This window comes from Taudactylus pleione, unplaced genomic scaffold, assembly GCF_031769625.1.
Source record: "Taudactylus pleione unplaced genomic scaffold, aTauple2 ptg001289l, whole genome shotgun sequence".
Lineage (NCBI taxonomy): Eukaryota > Metazoa > Chordata > Amphibia > Anura > Myobatrachidae > Taudactylus > Taudactylus pleione.
This window is the reverse complement of record NW_028285689.1, coordinates 384,226-408,150: the sequence shown is the minus strand read 5'-3', so window position 1 is coordinate 408,150 and position 23,925 is coordinate 384,226. Positions and strand designations below refer to the sequence as shown.

General features: G+C 43.5%; 1 protein-coding gene across 1 annotated transcript in view; it reads right to left on the bottom strand.

The window, feature by feature from the left end:
• Positions 1–5,193: 5,193 nt before the first annotated feature.
• Positions 5,194–23,925, bottom strand: part of LOC148443365 (diamine oxidase [copper-containing]-like) — a 91,299-nt gene continuing 72,567 nt past the window's right edge. Inside the window, exons 4-5 of the mRNA XM_088462928.1 lie at positions 15,086–15,218; positions 5,194–6,335 (exon numbers count right to left, since the gene is read on the bottom strand). Coding sequence (XP_088319054.1) covers positions 6,060–6,335; positions 15,086–15,218 — 409 coding nt within the window. The 3' untranslated portion in view covers positions 5,194–6,059. The remainder of the gene's footprint in view (positions 6,336–15,085; positions 15,219–23,925) is intronic.

Genomic DNA, 23,925 nt, shown 5'->3' with positions numbered 1-23,925 from the left:
CTGCTAAGTATTACGGATGTGTGCAATGTAAAGTGGGTGTCCTTATGTAGTGTTGGGTTTGCATTGCGATCGCTATGGATTAGCATAGTATCGCAGTTTAACTGTGTGCATACGCAATATTGCGATCCGTAGTGAATCAGGCCCTTAGATAACTGATCCAGTATAATATGCATTGCACCTACAATTCGGAGAAGGACGCTAATTTCGCTGCTGCTGCCTCTGTGAGCAGCGCCTGTGCGAATTCATGCAAAAGACACAGGAGGCATCTTAAGTAGAGAGACTCCCACTGCCGGCGTCTGCTAACGCAGCATCGGATCACCTGCGTGACTATCGGACATCTGAACAAGCCTCGTGTTACTCAGGGTGTCCGGCAAAGTCACACTTAGGGGCCTCCAGAGACGCCACCACTGGCTTTGGCACGCTCCTCCGTTCTGTGAAACGCTCCGTGTCGCCATCCCCTAAATGCCAGCAGTAGGACAATCAGGTGGCAGCTTTGGGGCACTAGGTAAATATCAGATTTATGTAAGTCTCTGACCCTCTGATATAGGGGTAAATGTAATAGCCTGAGACCCGCGGGCATCATCGACTTCCTGGCGAGTCTGCCCCATGGGACAATCATTTAAAAGACAAAACCATGTTGGTTGTTATTTATATTTCTGTCTGTGCTCAAATTATTTGTTGTTTTAGTTTTTGTCATTTTCAATCACATTTGATATTTTGCTTTTACTATTTGTCTCATAGGTAACGTGTGAGTTATATTTTTAGAGTATACCAATAAACATGAAATCAGTTCTAAGGGGGATCCCTTATACAATTTTACCAACTTTTGGAATATCCTTATTTTTTTTTAACTCTTTCTGAAATGTGTTTTGCGGTCTGTCTCTCTGTTCCAGGGGCACCTCCTGAATTATATACATTTTTAGGACTCAAGCATTAGCATATATCCTAATGTATTAATCTGTGGATGAAAAATCAGTTATTACTAATAGTTTAGGGGCGGTTTTCTTGTTCTCCATTGATCCAACAGACACATACGGTACAGTACTTGGGCAAGCTACCCATAGTCACCACCCCCGCTCCCCACATACACACCTCTGTCAGTGGCTGAGATGTGTGCCACATGCTGGCATTCCAGCTGATGCCCTGCTGAACTATTGTGACAAAAGCTGGGTGTGTGTATGGGGCTTCCAACTTGGACTGATACAGCAAATCCCCTGTTAAAGTGGCTTCTGCTTTTCCCACTTAATCCCCATTTGCAATATCTTTTCTAAGGGCCTGATCCAGCAGCGATTGTAACCGAGATTACACACGCAAACGGACGATTGTTGTGTACAGTGCATGCGTAGTCATCACATTGCACGTGCGCAAACACACCACTGCGATCGCAGTGACTACACAGACCCATCGCAGAGTGATTGGCAGGAAGTACTGTTTGGGGGTAGTGACATACTTGCCAACTCTTGCTCATTGTCAGGGAGACTCCCTGAAATAGTAGAAATCTCCCTGTCTCCCTGAAGAGTCTAGCAATCTCCCTCATTTCCCCTTACCCCCATTATGAAGCTGTTATATTAAAAAACAGAGATATATACATTCAAATGGGATCATTAGTGTCATTTCCTTGCATTGGTTATTATAAGGCACAATGATCCCTATGAATTCCTGAAAAGTATCAGTGAATTTTCATCAATAAACAGATCTTACTGACTGCTTGTGGGCTGGTTACATTTGGATGTAAGTCAGGTTTAGGACACGCCTCTCAGATTTATCAGTACACGGCCATCACATGTAGGACACGCCTCTCAGATATATCCGTACACGCCCATCACATGTAGGACACGCCTCTCAGATGTATCAGTACACGCCCATCACATGTAGGACACGCCTCTCAGATATATCCGTACACGCCCATCACATGTAGGACACGCCTCTCAGATGTATCAGTACAGGCCCATCACATGTAGGACACGCCTCTCAGATTTATCAGTACACGCCCATCACATGTAGGACACGCCTCTCAGATATATCAGTACACGCCCATCACATGTAGGACACGCCTCTCAGATATATCCGTACCCGCCCATCACATGTAGGACACGCCTCTCAGATTTATCAGTACAGGCCCATCACATGTAGGACACGCCTCTCAGATGTATCAGTACACGCCCATCACATGTAGGACACGCCTCTCAGATGTATCAGTACACGCCCATCACATGTAGGACACGCCTCTCAGATGTATCAGTACAGGCCCATCACATGTAGGACACGCCTCTCAGATTTATCAGTACACGCCCATCACATGTAGGACACGCCTATCAGATATATCCGTACACGCCCACTGTAACACGCGCTCATAGGTGCTGCTGTCACAATCTCCCTGAAATGCTTTTATAAAAGTAGGCAAGTATGGGTAGTGATGGGGGGTGGTCGTAGAAACACAGACGTGCCAGTGCATTTGAATGAAGTTACAGGGGCATGCATAAATTATCCACTGCGATGCCATACACAGCCTGAGTACTCACTGCGTGCGACGAGGTTAGCAGTTCCTGAGTGAGGTCAGTGTGCGTGAGGCCGCCATGGTACTCTATGTTACCGATGGTTTCGGATTCTTGCTAAGTATCACGTATGTGTGTAACGTAAGGTGGGTGTCCTCATGTTAGGCTGTGTATGGCATAGCGATTGCAGTCATTAGCATATCTTCGCAGTGCGACTGCGTGCATAATCACTATTGCAATCACAGTTGCGATTCATACTGAATCAGGCCCTAAGTTTGCTACTGGAAGTGTGGCCTGTGAGGTATACTGTGCACCAGGGGCACTATAGACTGGCTCAGTGTGTACCAGGGGGCAGCACAATGTGGCATAACGTATACTGGGGGCACTAGAAAGTGGCAAATTATGCATCTGGGGCACTACAATGTGGCATCATGTGTATCAGGAGGCACCAAAATGTGGCATAATATGGATGAGTGGCAGTACTAAAACAACAACTGAAAAGGAAAAGTGAGTTTTGGTTATGGTAGGACAGTTGTATGTGCATGTGGCTGTATGTGCATGTGGCTGTATGTGCATGTGGCTGTATGTGTATGTGGCTGTATGTGCATGTGGCTGTATGTGCATGTGGCTGTATGTGTATGTGGCTGTATGTGCATGTGGCTGTATGCGCATGTGGCTGTATGTGCTTGTGGCTGTATGTGCATGTGGCTGTATGTGCATGTTGTTGTATGTGCATGCGGCTGTATGTGCATGCGGCTGTATGTGCATGTGGTTGTATGAGAATGTGGCTGTATGTGGCTGTATGTGCATGTGGCTGTATGTGCATGTGGCTGTATGTGCATTTGGCTGTATGTGTATGTGGCTGTATGCGCATGTGGCTGTATGCGCATGTGGCTGTATGTGCATGTGGCTGTATGTGCATGTTGTATGTGCATGCGGCTGTATGTGCATGCGGCTGTATGTGCATGTGGTTGTATGAGAATGTGGCTGTATGTGCATGTGGTTGTATGTTCAGGTGGCTGTATGTGCATGTGGCTGTATGTGGTTATATGTGCATGCGGCTGTATGTGCATGCGGCTGTATGTGCATGCGGCTGTATGTGCAGGTGGCTGTATGTGCAGGTGGTTATATGTGCATGCGGCTGTATGTGCATGCGGCTGTATGAGAATGTGGTTGTATGTGCATGTGGTTGTATGTGCATGTGGCTGTATGTGCATGTGGTTGTATGAGAATGTGGCTGTATGTGCATGTGGCTGTATGTGCATGCGGTTATATGTGCATGCGGCTGTATGAGAATGTGGTTATATGTGCATGTGGCTGTATGTGCAGGTGGCTGTATGTGCATGTGGCTGTATGTGCAGGTGGTTGTATGTGCAGGTGGCTGTATGTGCATGTGGCTGTATGTGCATGTGGCTGTATGTGCAGGTGGCTGTATGTGCATGCGGCTGTATGAGAATGTGGCTGTATGTGCAGGTGGTTATATGTGCATGCGGCTGTATGTTCATGCTGTTGTGTGTGCATAGCATTAGCGCTGGTGTTTTGCCTTTGGAAGATGATAAGAATAGCGATTGACTCGCTGAGGTCTCAAGCAGGGCGATGGTGGCCCAGTGCGCACGCACGCTCGTGAGCCCCGTAGTGAGAGAGACCTTCACTCACTCCGGAGCTCCCAGCAAAATGGGGCAGCTGTCGATGTTGAACGACAGCTTGCCCAGTTTTGTAGGCGGGTAGGGGGGTTGGCTGAACAAACGGAGGCGTTCCCGAAGGAACGCCTGATGTTTGTGGGCGACCCTAATGACATCAGTAATGGACTTCCGGCTCTATTAGAGCTGGAAGTCCACTCGGCATTGCAAGTGCTGAGACCCTACCTTAGGGTCTCCTCGCAATGCCGATGGTCGCGATGATCGTGACCATCTCCTGCCCGCTCGCACTAGCTGTAGGTGGGCACCCACAGCTTAGCGAGCGGACAGGAAAAAAAATAAATAAATACTCCCCGTCCTGATTCAGAGCGTGCGCTCGTAAATAGCGAGCGGCTCTGAATCAGGCCCTTAGTTCCCAACCAGGAACTTCTGATCTTCAGGTGGGTGATGGTAGGCTGTAACTGTGCCCTCCATGGTGCTAGCCACACCCCCTGTGCAGACCACACTCCCACATCAGTAGCCACACCCCCTGTGCAGACCACACTCCCACATCAGTAGCCACACCCCCTGTGCAGACCACACTCCCACATCACTAGCCACACCCCCTGTGCAGACCACCATCCACATCAGTGGTCACTCCCCCTGCGGCAGGTTCTTCATCATTTTCAGATTAGTCTGGCATTGCTTGCCACAACCGTGCCTGCTTCAAGGGGGGAGATGGCAGAATGTGGGGGGGGGGGTCATGTACTCTTAAATTTGTGAGTCTCTCAGAAATTCCAGTAACACAGGCGAGAATGACTGAGCCGTCTCTGATTTCAGCCTTGTTATTGGCCTCTGTAGTACAGTCAGGGACTGCGGCTTTACGTGCTCTTTCCCTGACCCTTATATCTCTGTGTGGCTCTGTGGATAAATTACACCACAAATAATATAATAAATTATAATAAAGAACAGCAGTATATTCACACTGTAGAATTTATTTGAGATAAGTGTGATATACATATATATATATATATATATATATATTACATACACACACTATGTAGATAAAATTGATTGGACAGTGTCAGTAAATAGATCAGTGAGATGTTAGTGAGGTCAGTACTGTGTAGGTCACCACGTGCAGTGAGATGTTATAGTGAGGTCAGTACTGTGTAGGTCACCACGTGCAGTGAGATGTTATAGTGAGGTCAGTACTGTGTAGGTCACCACGTGCAGTGAGATGTTATTGCCGTCAGTACTGTGTAGGTCACCACGTGCAGTGATTACTGCAGACGCCCTTCCTGCCAAACTGCCCACAAGTTCCTGGACAGCAGCCGGTGCTATGTTTTGCCTTATATATAGTGACCAACTGTGACACTGAGGAAGGGGAGAGTCAGCCTAGATCGCACCCGTCACTCCTATTCATCCCAGAGTGGGGTCAAGATCTGGACTCTGAGCTGGTCAGTCCATCCTGGTTACTGATTTTCTGTATACCAGTCCAGCATCGCCCAGGAAACATGGCAGGTGCCATTGTCGGCCTGATAAATACACTCTCAGAGTTAGTGTGACCATGCATTACAACTAGTGGACCCAGGCCAAACCAGCTGAAACACTGTCCAATCACTTTATTCTACATAGTGTGTATATATGTTTATATATATATATATATATATATATATATATATAAAAAACAATATCTCCACCTCCTATATGTGTCCGTGGTGTCAGAGGGTGGATATTCCTTCCACATTTATCTATCTAGAAGTGTCACTATGTGGAAGGTTCTAGGAATGGTGGAACGTACAATCATGTCACTTTCTCTGGACTCTGGTGGACTACAGTATATGGTTTCCCTATTCAGCTTCAGGTCACAAGGTTCGGCTTCAGGTGTCCCCAGACTCCTTCCTTCTCAGCCTCAATGTGGTAGTTTTAGGTGGCTCCCCTGGATTCAGTCAAAGAAGTAAGTTCCATTGTAGTGGAAGGGCTTGTCTGACACACATTGACCAATGACTTCAGGGGTCCAGCGTTCAATGTTCACTTTAGTAAAGGTCTTGTCTGTAGGTCTCACGATGACGGTGCTCCTGGTGGCCACGGATGGGTCCTCATTAAAGAAGTTGAAAGGACGGAGAAAGAACCCCACTGAATTTCCTGGAGTAGAAGTATTGGGGATGTCCTCGGCGTGGGGGATGTGGAGGAACCCTACAGTCACCCAGGCGACAAGGTCCTGGAGAATGAACAGAAAGGAAGCTCATTAGAACATTATTTATAAGGCATTAGTACATCACTAATTCTGATACAGATATGTTCTCATACACAGATGTTGAAGTTACACCAAATAGCCAGGAGTGGAGGCAGTATCAGCCCTTGGTCGGCATATGGGGCACCCAACTGGAGCAGCTTTGCAGTGCTAACAGATGCTTAACCTTGGTCAGCCAACAAATCAACCTGTAGTAGGAACTACTGTGGAAAATGGGGGCGATATTGCAGGGTCACCTGGGAACCCAAAGCATGGCAACAGGCATGGATCAGGAGGTATCCCCCAATGCAGCAGGACCTAGCTGTATTTTGGGCATGGTAGCGGGCTTGGACCCTGGAGGATCCAGCCCCCACCAGCCAATGTGGCAAAGCACAACAACAGGCGTGGGGAAACATGTTTTGGCACTTCGTCGCTGTTGCCCCACGTGGAGAACAGCTGATGGGTCTGAATAAGCAGGGTTTCACACCCAGCCAATCACAGCATGCCTATTTGAATAGGGTGCCATGAGCGAGCAAATCAGGGCTCACCATGGCATCAATCCAAGATTGTCATGGTGAGCTATTTGCAGCTAGTTGCGTCATCGCCCCCCTCCCCCCCAGGCGCTGGTGTATATTAGTAAGCATGAAGAGACGGGTAGGAGTTCCATGGTGGAAAGAGAGCACCAAAGAGCTCTGGAAGACAGAAGAAGTTGTAGAAGATGGTGGAAGCCCTGAGCTAATGGTGCCCATTGCAAAAGAGCTCGATCAGGTGAAGATCAAAGAGCCGATATCCGATGGAGATGATGTCGGTAAAGATACTGGTATCAGTGACCTGACTAAAGTAGGTCACTGCTCCTCAGGTGAAGCCCTGATCTGGTGGGCAGTGAGTGTCCCACCTCAAGCAAAGACAAAGTTATGGGTGTTGCTGAAGACCACAGGATGTATAAGTCCATTGTTTATATTCTTCCTTGGTCACCAGGGTTCAGGCATTAGGTCTAAGGCACAGTAAACAAACACTAGGCCATAAGAGGGCACTAGGCCAAGGCCTACAGAGTTTGGTTACTTTGGACCCAGGATAGGCAGGAAATAGCCTGAGTCACAGAAGGGCACTAGACCCTGCATGAGTTGGTTAGACCCGATTGGTTAGGTGGGCAAGAGGTCCGAGCCACAGATGACGCTAAGCCATGTATGCCGTTGCATATTGTTATTGGCCGCACAGATTAGGCAGGCACTAGGCCTGTCAGAGAAGGGCATTAGGCCTTGTAGTGTTCTTGTTATAAAGCCTCATTGATAGACGGGGACTACGTCTGTGACCCAAAAGGACATTATGCCCTATAGTTATTGTGCACTAGGCCCCAGTTAGTGAGAGACCCATTATTAGAATATGTCCTGTGCTAAGTCATTGTATCTCCTGCAGTCAGGCTGTTGATAAGGTCCCTGCTTGTGATTATGGCATTGTATTGTAACTGCATTATTGCCTTGTTCTGCAGCTATTGTGCATTGGTTGATAAATGTACTGATGGGGGAGTCTGTGTGTAGTGTGTTACGGCAGTGCACTACTCCCAGCCGGTCACCGGGTCAGTGAGAAATGAGGGTCCTGATGTGTGTATGAGTAGCCAGCTTGTTGTCGCTGGTACACACTAGTGAGAAGAGGGCAGTCTATTATAGCCGTGCGGGTGGGCTTTTGTCTTGTGTTACCTGTAGATACTGAGATGAGGACCTTTTATCCATCAATGGGACAAGAATACATCTGGTGAGCAAAATTTGTGTTTGAGTGCTGTTCCCACCCCTTTCCCTTTGCACCTGGTGCCTGGCACTGAGGTAAAACTAGAAAAAAAGGCCAAAAATGCCAATGATGACCATCTAGTGACCCCACTGGAGGTCTTCCTGGTAGTGTGTGTTTCTCATTGCAGGGCCCGTGAGCAGGTTTACCTCACCCGACCTAGGTCCTCATCCGAACTGTGACTGTTTCCCAGGATATTCGACTGGAGTGAACCATTGGCCCGAAGGTGAGAATGTGTGGCCAAAGGTAAGTGCACATCTGCACCACAGCAGGCTGCACCCCCATAGCCACCCCTCACAGCAGAGTGCTACCAAAGTGTCCCCACAACACAGCTGCACTTTGTGGTGTATTCAGCTGCAGTGTAGCCGGGCGTGCAGTAACTTCCAGGGACACAAACGGCCTATTGCTAATTAAGTCCCCCAAAAATGAAACTCTTAATTGAAGACTATGTGTATGTGTGTATATATGTGTGTATGTGTTGTGGCAGTATCACCAGAGGTGGCACTGGTGAGCAGCAGATTCTGGGTGGGGCAGGGGAGATCCACCCACACAGACTAGAAAAGCATTATGGGAAGATGCCTAATGGCTGCCTTGTGGAGAGAGCTCAGGTGTGAGCTGATGAGAAGGCAGACCAGTCATGCTGCCATGCGAAACAGTCTATGTGGGATTGTGTCAGCCAGATAACCCAGTGAAGCTGAGCGAGTGATTGGGGGCCAGGAGGCCTGTGTCTGGACCTTGAAGGAGGCAAGGGGGGACCACAAACTCTCAGACTGAGTGACATTAAAGCAGTGAAGCTGCAGGCTGAGGAAGCCAGGGCCTATATCTGTAGGATACAGGGAAGGCCACCAGGACTGACTGTATTTGTGTAGCTGTGGCAGGAGCCAGGAATGGAGCCGGCGATAGACCTGCAAGAAGCAGGCAGAGACTTTGTTGGCAGACTAGCTGCACCACATTAAAGAAGGCTCAAGAAGTGAGCTAGATGCCCTAAACAGGGGTAGGTTGTTTATTATACCAATCCACCCTCTGTCGAGCTAATTACCCCCAAAGAAATCACTTTTAGAGGAGAATGCAGGCACAAAAGATTCTACGCACACAGGTTTACGCAACAAGATCTGTGCAGAAAGTGGATAACAGTAGCTAATGGAAATATGGATGTTTACTGCACCTGCATAGTTTACTCAACAGTACAATGCTCATCAGGCTGCTGAGTGAAGATAAGTCTATATGAAGTGCTGTTTAAACAAAAAAATTGTCTGCAAATGTGGACTGTTGCTGCAGTGTATACCTTTTCCTTGGAAAGGAAGAGATATAAGTGTTACAGAAGTTGCTGGAGAATTGTTTGTTTATGGGAGAGGCAAAGTTTGCCAGAAACAGAAGTACAGTATTCAAGCATTTTGCAAAAGTGAAAAGTGCAGTATATACTGTGTCTGTAAAGAGAAATGTGCACTTCTTCAGCATTGGAAGGGTTAAAAGAAACCCTGGTGAATTGCTCATGCTCATTAAATCAAGGTGTGGTACTGAGAGAGCAGAGGTTCCTATTGAAAGGCTATTGAGACTACATGCTGGTAATTGTATTGCCACATGAAGAAAAATGTTTTGCTGTGTTGAAAATACTTTTGAAGGCAAAGTGTGATACAGTGAAAACAAAAACAAGTTGTTTCTGTGTATTTTGTGCCAAGAATCATGGGAAATAAAAAGAAAAAATCTAAAGGCAGAATTCTTGGTACAAATTTAATTCTCAGTCTAGAGAAATGGAAAACCCGGGCTGGAGTTTACAGTCTGAATGTGAAGAAAGTCGGTTACATGGAAGGGATTTAAAGCTGTTTGAAATCCTCTGTGGTGAATCCTTTCAAATTGATGGGGTAAACAGTGTTATTCCATTGAAAGAGATAATTACAAAGCAGAATAAAGATGTCAGTGTGTGTGGTCAGTGTATGATGCAAGGTCCATCCATAAAGGACTATATTAGCCTGGAAGAATTTGACAGTATGCGTAAAGTTTTGAATGAAAGTAATATGTATTATGCTGGGAAGGTTGATGACTTAATGGAACAATTGGTTGATGAGAGAAATTTTCATGAGCAAGCTGAAAAGAAATGACGGAGTGAATTGTCCGCTTTGAAAATGGCATTTGAACAGGAAGAAACATAAAAACGTGAAGTTCTTAAAGAGAGACCTCAAATTGGCAGCTATGTCTGAACGCCTTGAGGAAGCTAAACTTTTCAAATGTGTTACAAAGTATGAGAATGATGTGCTCCTAGCAAATAATGACTTATTAGAGCAAGATGTTGTTGAGTTGCAGCAAAAGTGTGTGGTACTTCAGCAGGAAGTGGAGGAATTGGAAGGTGTTCAGAGACATCGGAGTGATGCAGAGCGCACGCAAGTGAAAGTGGCGGATCTGACTCTGGTGTTAAAAGGAAAAGACTCTTTAATTGTGTCCACTCAAGTAAAGCTTAAAGATTGTGAACTGGAGAAAAGTTCTCTGGCTAAAAAGTTTTGTGAAGTAAAAGAGAAGTATCTCCAGATGCTGCAGACTCACGCTCAGCAAGAAAATGACCGTGAATGAAAAGAGATGGAGATGGTCTGTCTTAAAGTCAGCTGTAAGGAGCAAGTACAAACTCTCCAATCCAATTTAGCTGCAGCTAGAGCAGTTTCAGAATGTCTGATGGAAAGAAATGTATTCCTGGAGGAAAGTCTGCATGAAGCCGCCAAGCAAAGTGAATCTTTGGAGAGAGAGCTTAACCTTGCCCATGGCAGGACTTGGAAGTTGCAAGAACAGAGTGAGAACCTTGAGAAGTGTCTGCTAAGTACACAGAACCAGTGGCAAAGATTCCAAGTAGAGAGGCATACCAAAGAACTGGAGTTGCAAAGTGAATAAATGTACAAAAGTTGAGACTTGCTGAACATGAAGTTGTGGAGCACAATCTGCTGCAATCTGAGAGCAAGTTGGACAGCGCCATGGTGGAAATTGCCCAGCTGGAAGAGCAGATGTCTATGACTCAGAAAAAGTTCCACATGGTAGTGGGAAAATCATAAGAGGAAAAGAAGTTAAATAACATTCTGAAGTTGAATTCTGAACATAAAATGGCATCCGATGTCTTCGCTGAACCCAGTGTGGCAGAAGTACATAAACATAAGCAGCAATTGTTACAGATTGATCCTGAAAAGGCTGGTGCGCAGAGTGATATGCTACCGGTGCAGAGTGTCTTGTGTGATGAGCAGCGGACAAACAGTGAATTGCGTGGTGGGAAATTCCCTAAAGGTCCATCCTGGAAAAGTGGATGAGATTCCTTGCAGTGACTTTCAGCTTACAGTGATAGCTGAGGGTATGAAGTTCTCCAAAAGGGGCACAGGTCCAGATTGCAAAATTGTGTCCGAAGTTGATAATAAAGAATTGACGTATACAGATGGTGATTGCATGACCTGTGAAGTAAAGGTACAGGATGGAATTTGCAGTACTGCTGGATTTATCTGTGATGAAGGGAAGTGGTCTCAAATTACAAAGCTTGAAGCAAAATGTCCAGCTAAAGTGAATTGGAAAATAAAGACCTCTGTGGAGAGTGAACTTCAACCTGTGCTGGTGGAACATGTTGAAACAGTTCATCAGATTTTTAAGGCTCAAAACTCGGGAGCACAAGAAAATCCAAGAGATCTATGCCTTAATGAAGTGACAGATAGCCATCAAAGCCATGAGATAAATTATGTGGATCAATGGAGTAAATATTCAATTATCCTATATGGACCTGGGAGTCCGGAATCTGTGGGTGACAATGCCAGTACGTTGTCTGTTGACATAAAGCCAAGGTCCAGAAGTTGTGATGCTGGTGACTCTCAGGATAATGTTAGCTCCTCTTCTTTCAAGGGGCCATTGGTGAAATATGCCAGTAGCCAATACAGGGCTTCAAGGCTGCAGGTTAAAGATGGGACAAGTAGAAGTTGGCAAAAAGATGTGTCTTTAGTAGGTTTAAGTGGCAAGAGTAAAGATGAAGTATGTCGCTTTGGGAAAAGTAACTTCAAGTTCTTGATGTCTGACGTGGTACCTGGGGATGACCCTCAAGTACTGCATAAAGAAAGCAAGAAGTACCATTGCTACCATAAAGTGAGGAAAAAAGTTTGGAAGGAAATAAATTCTGGAATCTGGAGGATGAGACCCCCAGAGATCACTAGAGTCTGTATGACTGTGGATACAGTGGATTTCCCTCATGAAGAGAGTGAAGAGGGACTTCGCAATGAGAATGCCTCATCCCATGTAGCTGAACCCAGGGGTTTCAAGCTGGGGAGGGGGGATATGTGGCAGTATCACCAGAGGTGGCACTGGTGAGCAGCGGATTCTATGTGGGGCAGGGAAGATCCACCGACACACAGACTAGAAAAGCATTATGGGAAGATGCCTAATGGCTGCCTTGTGGGTAGAGCTCAGGTGTGGGCTGATGAGAAGGCAGACCAGTCAGGCTGCCATGCGGAACAGTCTATGTGGGATTGTAGCAGCCAGAGAGCCCAGTGAAACTGAGTGAGCCATTGGGGGCCAGCAGGCCAGTGTCTGTACCTGCACGAGGCAAGGGGGGACCACAAACTCGCATACTGTGTGACATTAAAGCAGTGAAGCTGCAGGCTGAGGAAGCCAGGGCCTATATCTGTAGGATACAGGGAAGGCCACCAGAACTGACTGTATTTATGTAGCTGTGGCAGCCAAGCCAGGCTGGAGCTGGCGATAGACCTGCAAGAAGCAGGCAGAGACTTTGTTGGCAGACTAGCTGCACCAAATTAGAGAGGGCTCAAGAAGTGAGTTAGATGCCCTGAATAGGGGCTAGGTTGTTTATTATTTTCTGTTCCTTGTGTTGTACCTGTTTTCCCTGCTGGAAGTAAAGCACCATCTCATTTGTTTTGCTTGAAAGCTGTGTGTGGACCCTCATTAAGCACCTCAACCCTGCACCAATCCACCCTCTGCCAAGCTAATTACCCCCAAGATATCACATTGTGTATATATGTGTGTATTTGTGTGTGTAAGTGTGTTTATATGCTTATATATATGTGTGTGTGTATGTACAGTATGTCTGTGTGTATGTATGTGCATAAGTGTGCGTGTGTATTTGTGTGTGTGTACATCACTATGTGAGAGAGATTATTTACTATATACACTGTAGCTTATTTTTTACCTTAGTAGCATTATGTATGATATTTCCTTAGTGTATCTATGAGAATGTATTGTGAGTAGTGGATTCATTAATATGTGTATTACTCACAGTGTATACAATGTCCTCATTGTTGTGTGTGTGTATATATGTGTGTATGTGTATTACTCACAGTGTTTACAATGTCCTCATTGTTGTGTATATGTATGTGTGTGTATGTACTGTATGTGTGTGTGTGTATCTGTATTACTGACAGTGTTTACAATGTACTCGTTGTGTGTGTGTATATATGTGTGTGTGTATCTGTATTACTGACAGTATTTACAATGTACTCGTTGTGTGTGTGTATATATGTGTGTGTGTATCTGTATTACTGACAGTATTTACAATGTACTCGTTGTGTGTGTGTATATATGTGTGTGTGTATCTGTATTACTCACAGTGTTTACAATGTCCTCATTGTTGTGTATATGTATGTGTATATGTATGTGTGTGTATGTACTGTATGTGTGTGTGTGTATCTGTATTACTGACAGTGTTTACAATGTACTCGTTGTGTGTGTGTATATATGTGTGTGTGTATCTGTATTACTCACAGTGTTTACAATGTCCTCATTGTTGTGTATATGTATGTGTGTGTGTATATATGTGTGTATGTGTGTGTATGTATGTGTGTATGTATATATGTGTGTATGTGTGTGTATATATGTGTGTATGTGTATATGTATGTGTGTGTGTATATATGTGTGTATGTATGTGTATATGTGTGTATGTATGTGTATATGTATGTGTGTGTGTATATATGTGTGTATGTGTGTGTATATATGTGTGTATGTGTATATGTATGTGTGTATGTATATATGTATGTGTGTGTGTATATATGTGTGTATGTGTGTGTATGTGTGTATGTATATATGTGTGTATGTGTGTGTATATATGTGTGTATGTGTATATGTATGTGTGTGTGTATATATGTGTGTATGTATGTGTATATGTGTGTATGTATGTGTATATGTATGTGTGTGTGTATATATGTGTGTATGTGTGTGTATATATGTGTGTATGTGTATATGTATGTGTGTATGTATATATGTGTGTATGTATGTGTGTATGTATATATGTGTATATGTGTGTATGTATGTGTGTATGTATATATGTGTGTATGTGTGTGTATATATGTGTGTATGTGTATATGTATGTGTGTATGTATATATGTGTGTATGTATGTGTGTATGTATGTGTGTATGTATGTGTGTATGTATATATGTGTGTATGTATGTGTGTATGTATGTGTGTATGTATATATGTGTGTATGTATGTGTGTATGTATATATGTGTATATGTGTGTGTATGTATGTGTGTATGTATATATGTGTGTATGTGTGTGTATATATGTGTGTATGTGTATATGTATGTGTGTATGTATATATGTGTGTATGTATGTGTGTATGTATATATGTGTATATGTGTGTGTATGTATGTGTGTGTGTATATATGTGTGTATGTGTGTGTATGTATATATGTGTGTATATATGTGTGTATGTATATATGTGTGTATATATGTGTGTATGTATATATGTGTATATGTATGTGTGTGTATATATGTGTGTATGTGTGTGTATGTATATATGTGTGTATATATGTGTGTATGTATATATGTGTGTGTGTATATATGTGTGTATGTGTGTGTATGTATGTGTGTATATGTGTGTATATATGTGTGTATGTGTGTGTATATATGTGTGTATGTATATATGTGTGTATGTGTATATGTGTGTATGTATATATGTGTGTATGTATATATGTGTGTATGTGTATTACTCACAGTGTTTACAATGTCCTCATTGTTGCGGATGAAATTCTCAAAATAGACTGTGGGTTCCCACGGGTCACACTGAGCGTACAAACTGCTGCTGCTTAGCTCGGAGTCGCTGTGCCGCGTCACCGCCAGGCTGTATCTGCAAATCACAGTCATATTAGGGGGGACAAATTCACCATACACAGTTCCCCTGTTCATAGCACTTTCCCAGCAGAGTGGCATCACTTAGGGCGGGCACCTTTCTGGGTGTTGGGAAGGGGCGATGGCAGCAGGCTGTCCTCTAGGAATATGGTCACCGGGGGCTGATATTAGACCTTTGGGAGTAAGCGCCCTACATGTGAGCAGTCCCTGGGGTTTGGGGTGGTCCCACTGCCAGTGTGAGCCATGAAAAGCCTGCAGATTAGCTTATTATACATATGTACAGCTTAGGCTAAATAAATATAGGGACTGCATTGACATAATAGTGATAACCTAACATAATGAGCCTGATTCTGAGTCAGACAAAGCGCTGATATCGGACGCAGTAAAGCGATATTATGTGTTTGCGCACGTACCTGAGTGGCACTGCGCAGGTGTAAGGAGGATGGTACAGAGACAGGACAGATGACAGATTTGGATGCACAGTCTTTGACGTACATATATACAGTCAGGTGCATAAATATTGGGACATTGACAGAATTCTCATATTTTGGCCTCTATTCACCACCACAATGGCTTTGAAATGAAACAAACAAGATGTGATTTACCTGCAGACTTTCAGATTTCATTTGAGGGTAATTACATCCAAATCAGGTGAACGGTGTAGGAATTACAACGGTTTCTATATGTGCCTCCCACCTTTTTAAGGGGCCAAAAGTAATGGGACAAACTACACAATCCTAAATCTAACTTTCACTTTTTTGTTTTTTTTCAAAATTGTTTTTATTGAAGTCAACAAATACACTCTGGTACACAAGTAAATATGACAAGAAACAATGACATAATCACAATTTATAGCATACAGTTCGCTTGTGGTTTGAGGTAATAGACTTGCTACAATTTTCTCTTTTTACCGATCAATTGAAAATTAAACAGTAATATATTATAATGACTTCAACCATAATAGAAGAAATGAAGGGGGAAAAAAGTAGATGGGTGATTGGGGGGGTGGGGGGGTGATAAGTATAAGAAGAGAGAGATGAAAAAAAAAGGGAGAAAATAAATAAATAAAAAAAACAGAGAAGAAGAGGAAATAAAGTGGGGTGGGGGTTATGAGCCATGCACTCCCAGGGTCAATCCCTCACTACTCTTCTTTTATTTATGTGGGTTTTTTTTTTGTTTTCTCTTAAGCGTAAGGTATTGGGGGGTCTTGTAGCAGTATTCTAGTTTCATACCATTGTGTTGATTTGAAACACTGTTGTATTTGTCTTTTAATCTCAGGATTTAAAGCCTCAATAAAGCTTTCCCAAATTAAGAAGAATTGTTCTGCTTTCTTTTCCTTGTTGATAGAAGAGTTGACCCAATCCATTTTGAAACTATAAAATAATTTCTCTTTGAACATGGATAATGAAGGAGGGGTAGGAGCAATCCATTGTTGCAGGATACATTTTTTAGCTACAGCCAAAATAATTAATAATAATTTTTTACAACCCTTGGAAACTCTAGTTATTCCTGGAATATAACCCAATATTGCCCATTCTGGTGTTAATGGAAGATAATTGATTAGGTCAGCTAGCACATATTGTTTCACTTCCATCCAAAATTTCTTGATGACCCCACAGTCCCATAGGCAGTGGTATAAAGATGCCTCTAAATGGGCGCATTTTGGACACGCAGAGGAGGTTGCAATACCAATCAAGTGACAACGTTTGGGAGAAAGATAGCTCCTATAGAATAATCTGTAGAACATTTCTCTGTAAGTTGTAGCTGTCAATGTTTGGAGGGAATACTGTAGCGTGCGCAAAATATTAGTTTCTGTTAGATTTGGAAAGCAAGTCTGCCACTTAGTGATACCAGTGGAGAATGTTCCCGTAAAGTAAGGAATTCTTAGTAGGTGGTAAAACAGGGATATAGCCCTATATGGATAGCCAGCAGACAATAAGGCAGTGTCTAACCTATTATCCCAATCCAAGGGAGATAAAAAAGATAATATTTTACTGGTGTAGTGTTGTGCCTGTAGGAAGGCCAAGTTACAAGAATGAAGAAAATCGTATTGTGTATGTGCCTGTTCAAACGTTAATGGGCGTTTAAGTGAAGAATTAGTGAAATGTCTAACTGTACGAAGGCCCAGTGAGTCCCACCTTCGGAAAGGATGTGTTGCAGACCCATTCTGAAAGTCATTGTTTCCCAGCAGAGGGAGATGTAGTGAGTAGGAAGCATGAATTTTAAATTTGTTACGTATCGAGTGCCATGTTGACCATGTTGACATCAGGAGTGGGTTATCAAGCAAGTGCGGTGGTATATCGTGTTTAGGCATATGTAAGAAGTAGACCAAGTCCAAACCAGATAGGAACTGTCTCTCTAATTCATAGTGGGCGAAATGATTTCTATGTAGAATCCAGTCATGAATGTATCTACATATTGCAGCTTGGTTATAAAGGAGAGTATGGGGAAAGTTAATTCCCCCCTCTTCTTTAGTGCGTTGAAGAATTTTCAAACTAAGTTTTGGTTTTTTGTTAATCCAGATAAATTTCCGAAATGCGGCATCTATCATTTTAATATCAGTTAAAGTGAGAAGTATCGGGAGGACTTGTAGAGGGTATAGCAGTTTAGGGAAAATTATCATTTTTATTAGATTGGCCCTTCCTAGGTAAGAAAGCTGAAAATGTTGCCAGCTGTCCATTTCCGCACAAATTTTATTTATTATTGAGGTAACATTTAAAGAATATAGGTTGTTAATATTCTTGGGTAATTGTATACCCAGATAAGGTATGCTGGAAGATGCCCATTTTAAGCCTCCTAAATTGTCTCTAGGTCTAAAAGGTCTATTACCCAAAGCTAGTTCCGTAGATTTAGTAAAGTTAATAGTAAATCCAGAAATGTGACCAAATCGTTCCAATTTTTCGAACAAGGGGGTCAAACTAACCTCTGGATTAGATATGAAAAGCATGAGATCATCCGCAAAAGCTATAAGCTTTAATTCGTAATCTCCAATGGAAGCACCGCGCAACAGCGACCAATCTTGAAGAGAACGGATTAGCGGGTCAAGTGCTAAATTGAATAAAAGGGGTGAGAGCGGACACCCCTGTCTCGTACCTCTAAACATATGTAATGTGTTGCCGAGAAGGCCATTGACAAGTAACTTAGTACATGGATTCAAATAAAGATATTTGATCATATTAATAAAAGACGTACCAAATTCCCTGGCATCGAGAACTAGAAACAAATATTCCCATAGAATTTTGTCAAAGGCCTTCTCAGCGTCCAAACTCAACAAAATAGTGGAAGATCTCTGATCCGCTGGGGAGGAGGCCAGAACTGCAACTGCCGAGCGAATGCCCAACACCGATTGGTGGCCTTTTGTGAATCCTAGTTGATATGGGGTAAGGATTGTCGGCATCATATTATGTAATCTAATCGATAAGATCTTTGCCAAGATTTTATAATCCTGGTTAAGCAAAGTAATGGGTCTGTATGAAGACAACAAGGAGGTATCCCTATCTGGTTTGGGAATCAGGATTGTTGTTGCCTCGTTAAATGAGGGATATGCAATGTTATTCGAGTAGATTTGTTGCAGTAAATTGGTAAGTGTAGGTGTAATGTCGTCTTTTAGGATATTATAGTAATTTGCTGTAAAGCCGTCAGGGCCAGGTGATTTATTCAATTTGAGCGATTTAATAGCCATGAGAACTTCCTCCTCTGTGATATTATCTTCTAAACATTCCCTCTGCTGGGTGGATAGTTTTGGTAGAATTGTCTCATTAAGAAAAGTGCTTGCATTTGCTAAGTTAGACGTTTCAGCTGCATATAAATTTTGGAAATATACTTCCAAAAGTTTTGTTATATCAGATTGAGATGTAATGGTCTCTCCCGTTATAGGATCGCAAAGACTAGTGATGTAATGTCTTTTCTTTTGTCGATTGGCCATAAATGCTAGAAGTCAACCTGTTTTGCCCCCCCAACGAAAATATAGATTTTTTGTGTAATCTGTTTTAAGTTTAGCCTCTTGCAATAGAAAAGCCTCCAATACTTGTTTATTTTGAAGGTAGAGGGATTTATTTTCAGCTGTTGTAAAAGACAAATAACGTTTATAAGAGGTTTGTAACCTGCTATTTAAAAGGCGTAACTTTTCCTTGTGGTCTCTATTACGTTTTGCCAAGTAAGATATGACATGACCCCTCATAACTGCCTTTGACGCTTCCCAGAATAGTACTGGGTCATCCCAGTGTTCAATATTATCATCCAAGTATTCATGCCATTTGGCTTTTAGGTATATTTGAAAATCTTCATTTTGAGAGAGGAAGGAAGGGAAGCGCCAAAGGCAGGAAGTATTCAGAGGAGTACGTCGCGTTAAATCCAAAACAATAGGGGCGTGGTCAGAAATAATGATGTTATCAATATAAGTTTGGGCAATGCGGGAGAATAGTGTTTCTGCAATTAGAAAGTAGTCGATTCTAGTGAGAGTCATGTACTCGAGAGTGAAATGTGAATTCACGACTAGAAGCACTCTGGAGTCTCCAAGCATCGATCAGAGCATGGTGAGAAGAAAGGAGGGAGATGCCTTCCCGTGGATTGACAGAAGATCTATTCGGTGGATTGGAATGGTCCAGAGTACTGTCATGAAGCGAATTAAAATCTCCGCCAATTATAAGGTTAGGTGTATCGTGTTTCATAAGTATATTAGAAATAGTCCTATAGAAGGAGAAATTAGGGAAATTTGGAGCATATATGTTGAGCAATGTGAAACGCTCACCTTGGATTGTGACATGAATCAAAAGGAATCTGCCCTCAGGGTCCGCCAGCGTCTCCGAAATAGAATAAACTAAATTCCTGTTAAATAATATAGCTACCCCACGTTTTTTCTTACAATATGAGGCAGATACACATTCCTGTATCCAAGGACTTTTTAAAGTAGAGTTAGCATTTTTTAACCAATGGGTTTCCTGAAGCATTATGATGTCAGGGCGAAAACGTTTGAGGTGACATAAGACTTTACGTCTTTTAATAATTGAATTTAGCCCTGCAACATTCCATGACATACATCTGAAGGAAGTAGAGTTGAGTTGTATATTAGTTGGTGAGGAGGATTGCAATGACTGTAACCTACCCCAGTTCTACAGTGAGACCAGCCAAGAAACTGCGATGGAGTGTCTTCCGTCTCATCCCAGCGAGCAAGACGAAAGAGGGTTCTATGAATGTCAAACGACCAGACCCCAGGAGTGCACATCCCAAGAAGGAAAGGGAGGAGGAAAAGAGGGGAAAACAAAAAGGAAAGGAGAAAAACAAAGAGGAACGAAAACATGTAGTATATCAAGAACAGTAATAGCAATGATCGCTCCACGGCGTGGAGGTAATCATTAATAGACATACCATACATAAAAAATATCAAACTGCAATTGCGTGCTATTCACGCTTACTCAATATGGAATTTGTTGTGTATTAGCGCTAAGATAAAGTATTCATCCATTAGGGGGTGGATTGGTGGAAGATGTGTTCTGTGAGATTTTAAAGTGATTTCTGGCCAAAAGAGGGTCCTCAAAAAAAATGGGTTTACCATCAGCCATGACCCTAAGCTTTGCTGGGTATAGCAGAGCAAAGCGAATGTTATTTTCAAACAAATGTTTGCAGATAGGGGTGAATTCTCTACGCTTCTGGGTGACAGAGACCGAAAAGTCCTGAAATATCAAGACCTTAAAGTCACGTATCATGAGTGTGCGCTGTTTCCTGTATGCTGTCAGGATGTTCTCTTTATCTCGATAATTCAAAAATTTTGCAATGACTGGTCTACAATTTGCATTACGAGTTTCCCGTTCTGGCCCAATGCGATGTGCTCTTTCTATAATCACCGCACCAGAAGTGGTAGGAACATTAAGTGTATTGACAACATCTGTACAGAGGAGGTCAAACAGGTCAGATCCTTTAATTTGTTCCGGAATACCAATGAACCTTAGGTTATTTCGTCTGTGACGATTTTCTAAGTCATCTAACTTGGATTCCATAGTCGCTATGTATTGGGCCTGTTCCTCAAGAGTGTTTTGAAGTGCCAAAATGGCATCTTCATTATCACTTGTACGTTGTTCAACCTCAACAAGCCGTTTGGTATTAGACTCAAGGTGGGTTAGGATTGCATTAATGGATGATTGAATAGCATCCAATTTTTTATCAATTTGTGAAGCCTGTGTTGAGGAGAGTACCTGAGAGGATTCAGGGACATCATGTAAAGGTGGGCTTTCAGGGGGCGTAGTTGTAGGGGACACAGACCCTGGAATTAATGAATTAGATACTGGTGAAACCCTGGTAGGAGCAGATTTACTGAGTTGCTTTTGTGGTTTCCCCATTTTAGGTGTTTGAATCTTAGTGAAGTATCTGTCCATACCATGGAGAGAAATGCAGGCCAGAAAGATGATATTATCCCCCCCAGATGATACACAACGATTACATATTTATACTAGAACAATAGAATGTTATGAAACAAATTACCCTGTTTTGTTTAACAAATATTTGTCAGAATGATGCTGAATATAACTGTATTATTAATGGTTTGCCACTAGATGGCGGTCCTGCACAAGGTAACTTTCAGAACGAAGGTAATGGTATCAGGATAATCAGTATTCTGTGAAAATGTAACCCAGCAAAGCTATGTGAGTTAAACATAAATCAGCATGTAATTAAAACCAACAAGAATTAGCATATAATTAGAAGCCAACAAAAATTAGCATACAATTAGAAGCCTTGTCTTCTGTGAAGTGAAATCACCATTGTCACAAATGTAAAATGTATTAGAATGGGACGGGAGGGGGAGGGAGGGGTATGTTTTATCAAAGAAGAGGCAAAGGTGAAGCAAATGGAAAAAATCAGCGTGATTTATAGTACCAGACTGCCGGGAGTGAAGAGTCCCCGTCTAGCAGTAATTCCCACAGAGCAGCCGTCTCTTAAATCACTTCTCGCACATAAGCAGTGCAACCGGCATGTACCGTAGGAGTTCATCTGTTTCTGGTTAAGTGTTTCACTGCAGAGGTTAAGACACTGTGGGGACACGGTCTGTCAGTTTCCAGAAAGCTCCTCAATTAGGCGATGTCCTGTGTTCAGGTATGGTAGGGGTTAAGTCCACTCTCGCAGCACTACCAGGTAATATTAACTGCTTAGATGAATGGCAGGCACAACGGGACCCCAGCCCTCAGATTGCAGCAACCGGCAGACGGGAGCCAGGGGATAAGAGAGAGCCACTAAAGGAGATCCGATTTACTGCCGTGTCAGATCCTATCAGCTGCTCGATATGCAACAGCCCCGGCAAGCTCCACTGGCCTCCCGTGTTACCGGCACTATCTCCTGAAACTGATGCACCCGCAGAGTATGAAGGATGCCCCTTACGACCCGGAGAGTCAGCAGGTGTACTCCCGCGAATATGCAAGGGAGAGTTAGCCGGCGAGCTCCGCAGATCCACTCACAGGCAGCCGGACAGCAGACAAGCAAGATCCCACAGAGGTCCTTCGTGTGTCCACACTCAGCAGTCCATCCCAACAGCAGCCCGTAGACACCGCAGGTCTACCCACAGACAGCAACAGCAGGTAAGTACAATAAGTGGATGCTCACCAGGAGGCAATCGGCGGCGTTCACAGAGGGCTGAAATCACACTCCGACATCCATTTCAGCCGTTTCCACGGCAGCAGGCAAATGCTGTATTCCACTCACAGGCGGAACCTCCGTCCAGCCGGTCTTCAATGGCACCTGCCGTCCCAGCCCGGCGCCGGGGTGAGACAGCAGATAGAGGGACCTGCAGCCGGGTTTTCACAGTAGGTCTATTAAGTCTGCGATGTAGTGTAGGCAAGCCACGATAGAACCCCGCATTTGTGGATGAAGGGATCAATGTTGGGAAGGATGTTTGCCTCGTGGCGCCAACGGCTCACAGCATCCGCATGCCTCTAGGCCTTAATACTTTCAGGCTGAACTCCGGTGGTAATATGCCTCCGTATAATAAAAGGTTTTTATTGTCAGATTTATCTGACCCTCCACTGCCAGCAAATCTCCTTCACGTGTTGAAGGGACCGAGGGAAGCTTTAGATGCAGTTAGATTAGGCAGGAGGGTGATGGAGCTTCAGTAAAACGCGGCCATCGCGATGCTCCGCCCACCGGAAGTCCCCTAACTTTCACTTTTTAATACTTTGTTGCAAATCCTTTGCAGGCAATTACAGCCTGAAGTCTGGAACACATAGACATCACCAGACGCTGGGTTTCATCCCTGGTGATGCTCTGCCAGGCCTCTACTGCAAATGTCTTCAGTTCCTGCTTGTTCTTGGGGCATTTTCCCTTCAGTTTTGTCTTCATCAAGTGAAATGCATGCTCAATCAGATTCAGGTCAGGGGATTGACTTGGCCATTGCATAACATTCCACTTTTTAGCCTTAAAAAACTCTTTGGTTGCTTTTGCAGTATGCTTCAGGTCATTGTCCATCTGCACTGTAAAGCGCCGTCCAATGAGTTTTGAAGCATTTGACTGAATATGAGCATATAATATTGCCTGAAACACTTCAGAATTAATTCTGCTGCTTTTTTCAGCAGTCACATCATCAATAAATACAAGGGAACTAGTTCCATTGGCAGCCATACATGCCCACATCATGACACTACCACCACCATGCTTCACTGATGAGGTGGTATGTTTTGGATCATGAGCAGTTCCTTTCCTTCTCCATACTCTTCTCTTCCCAT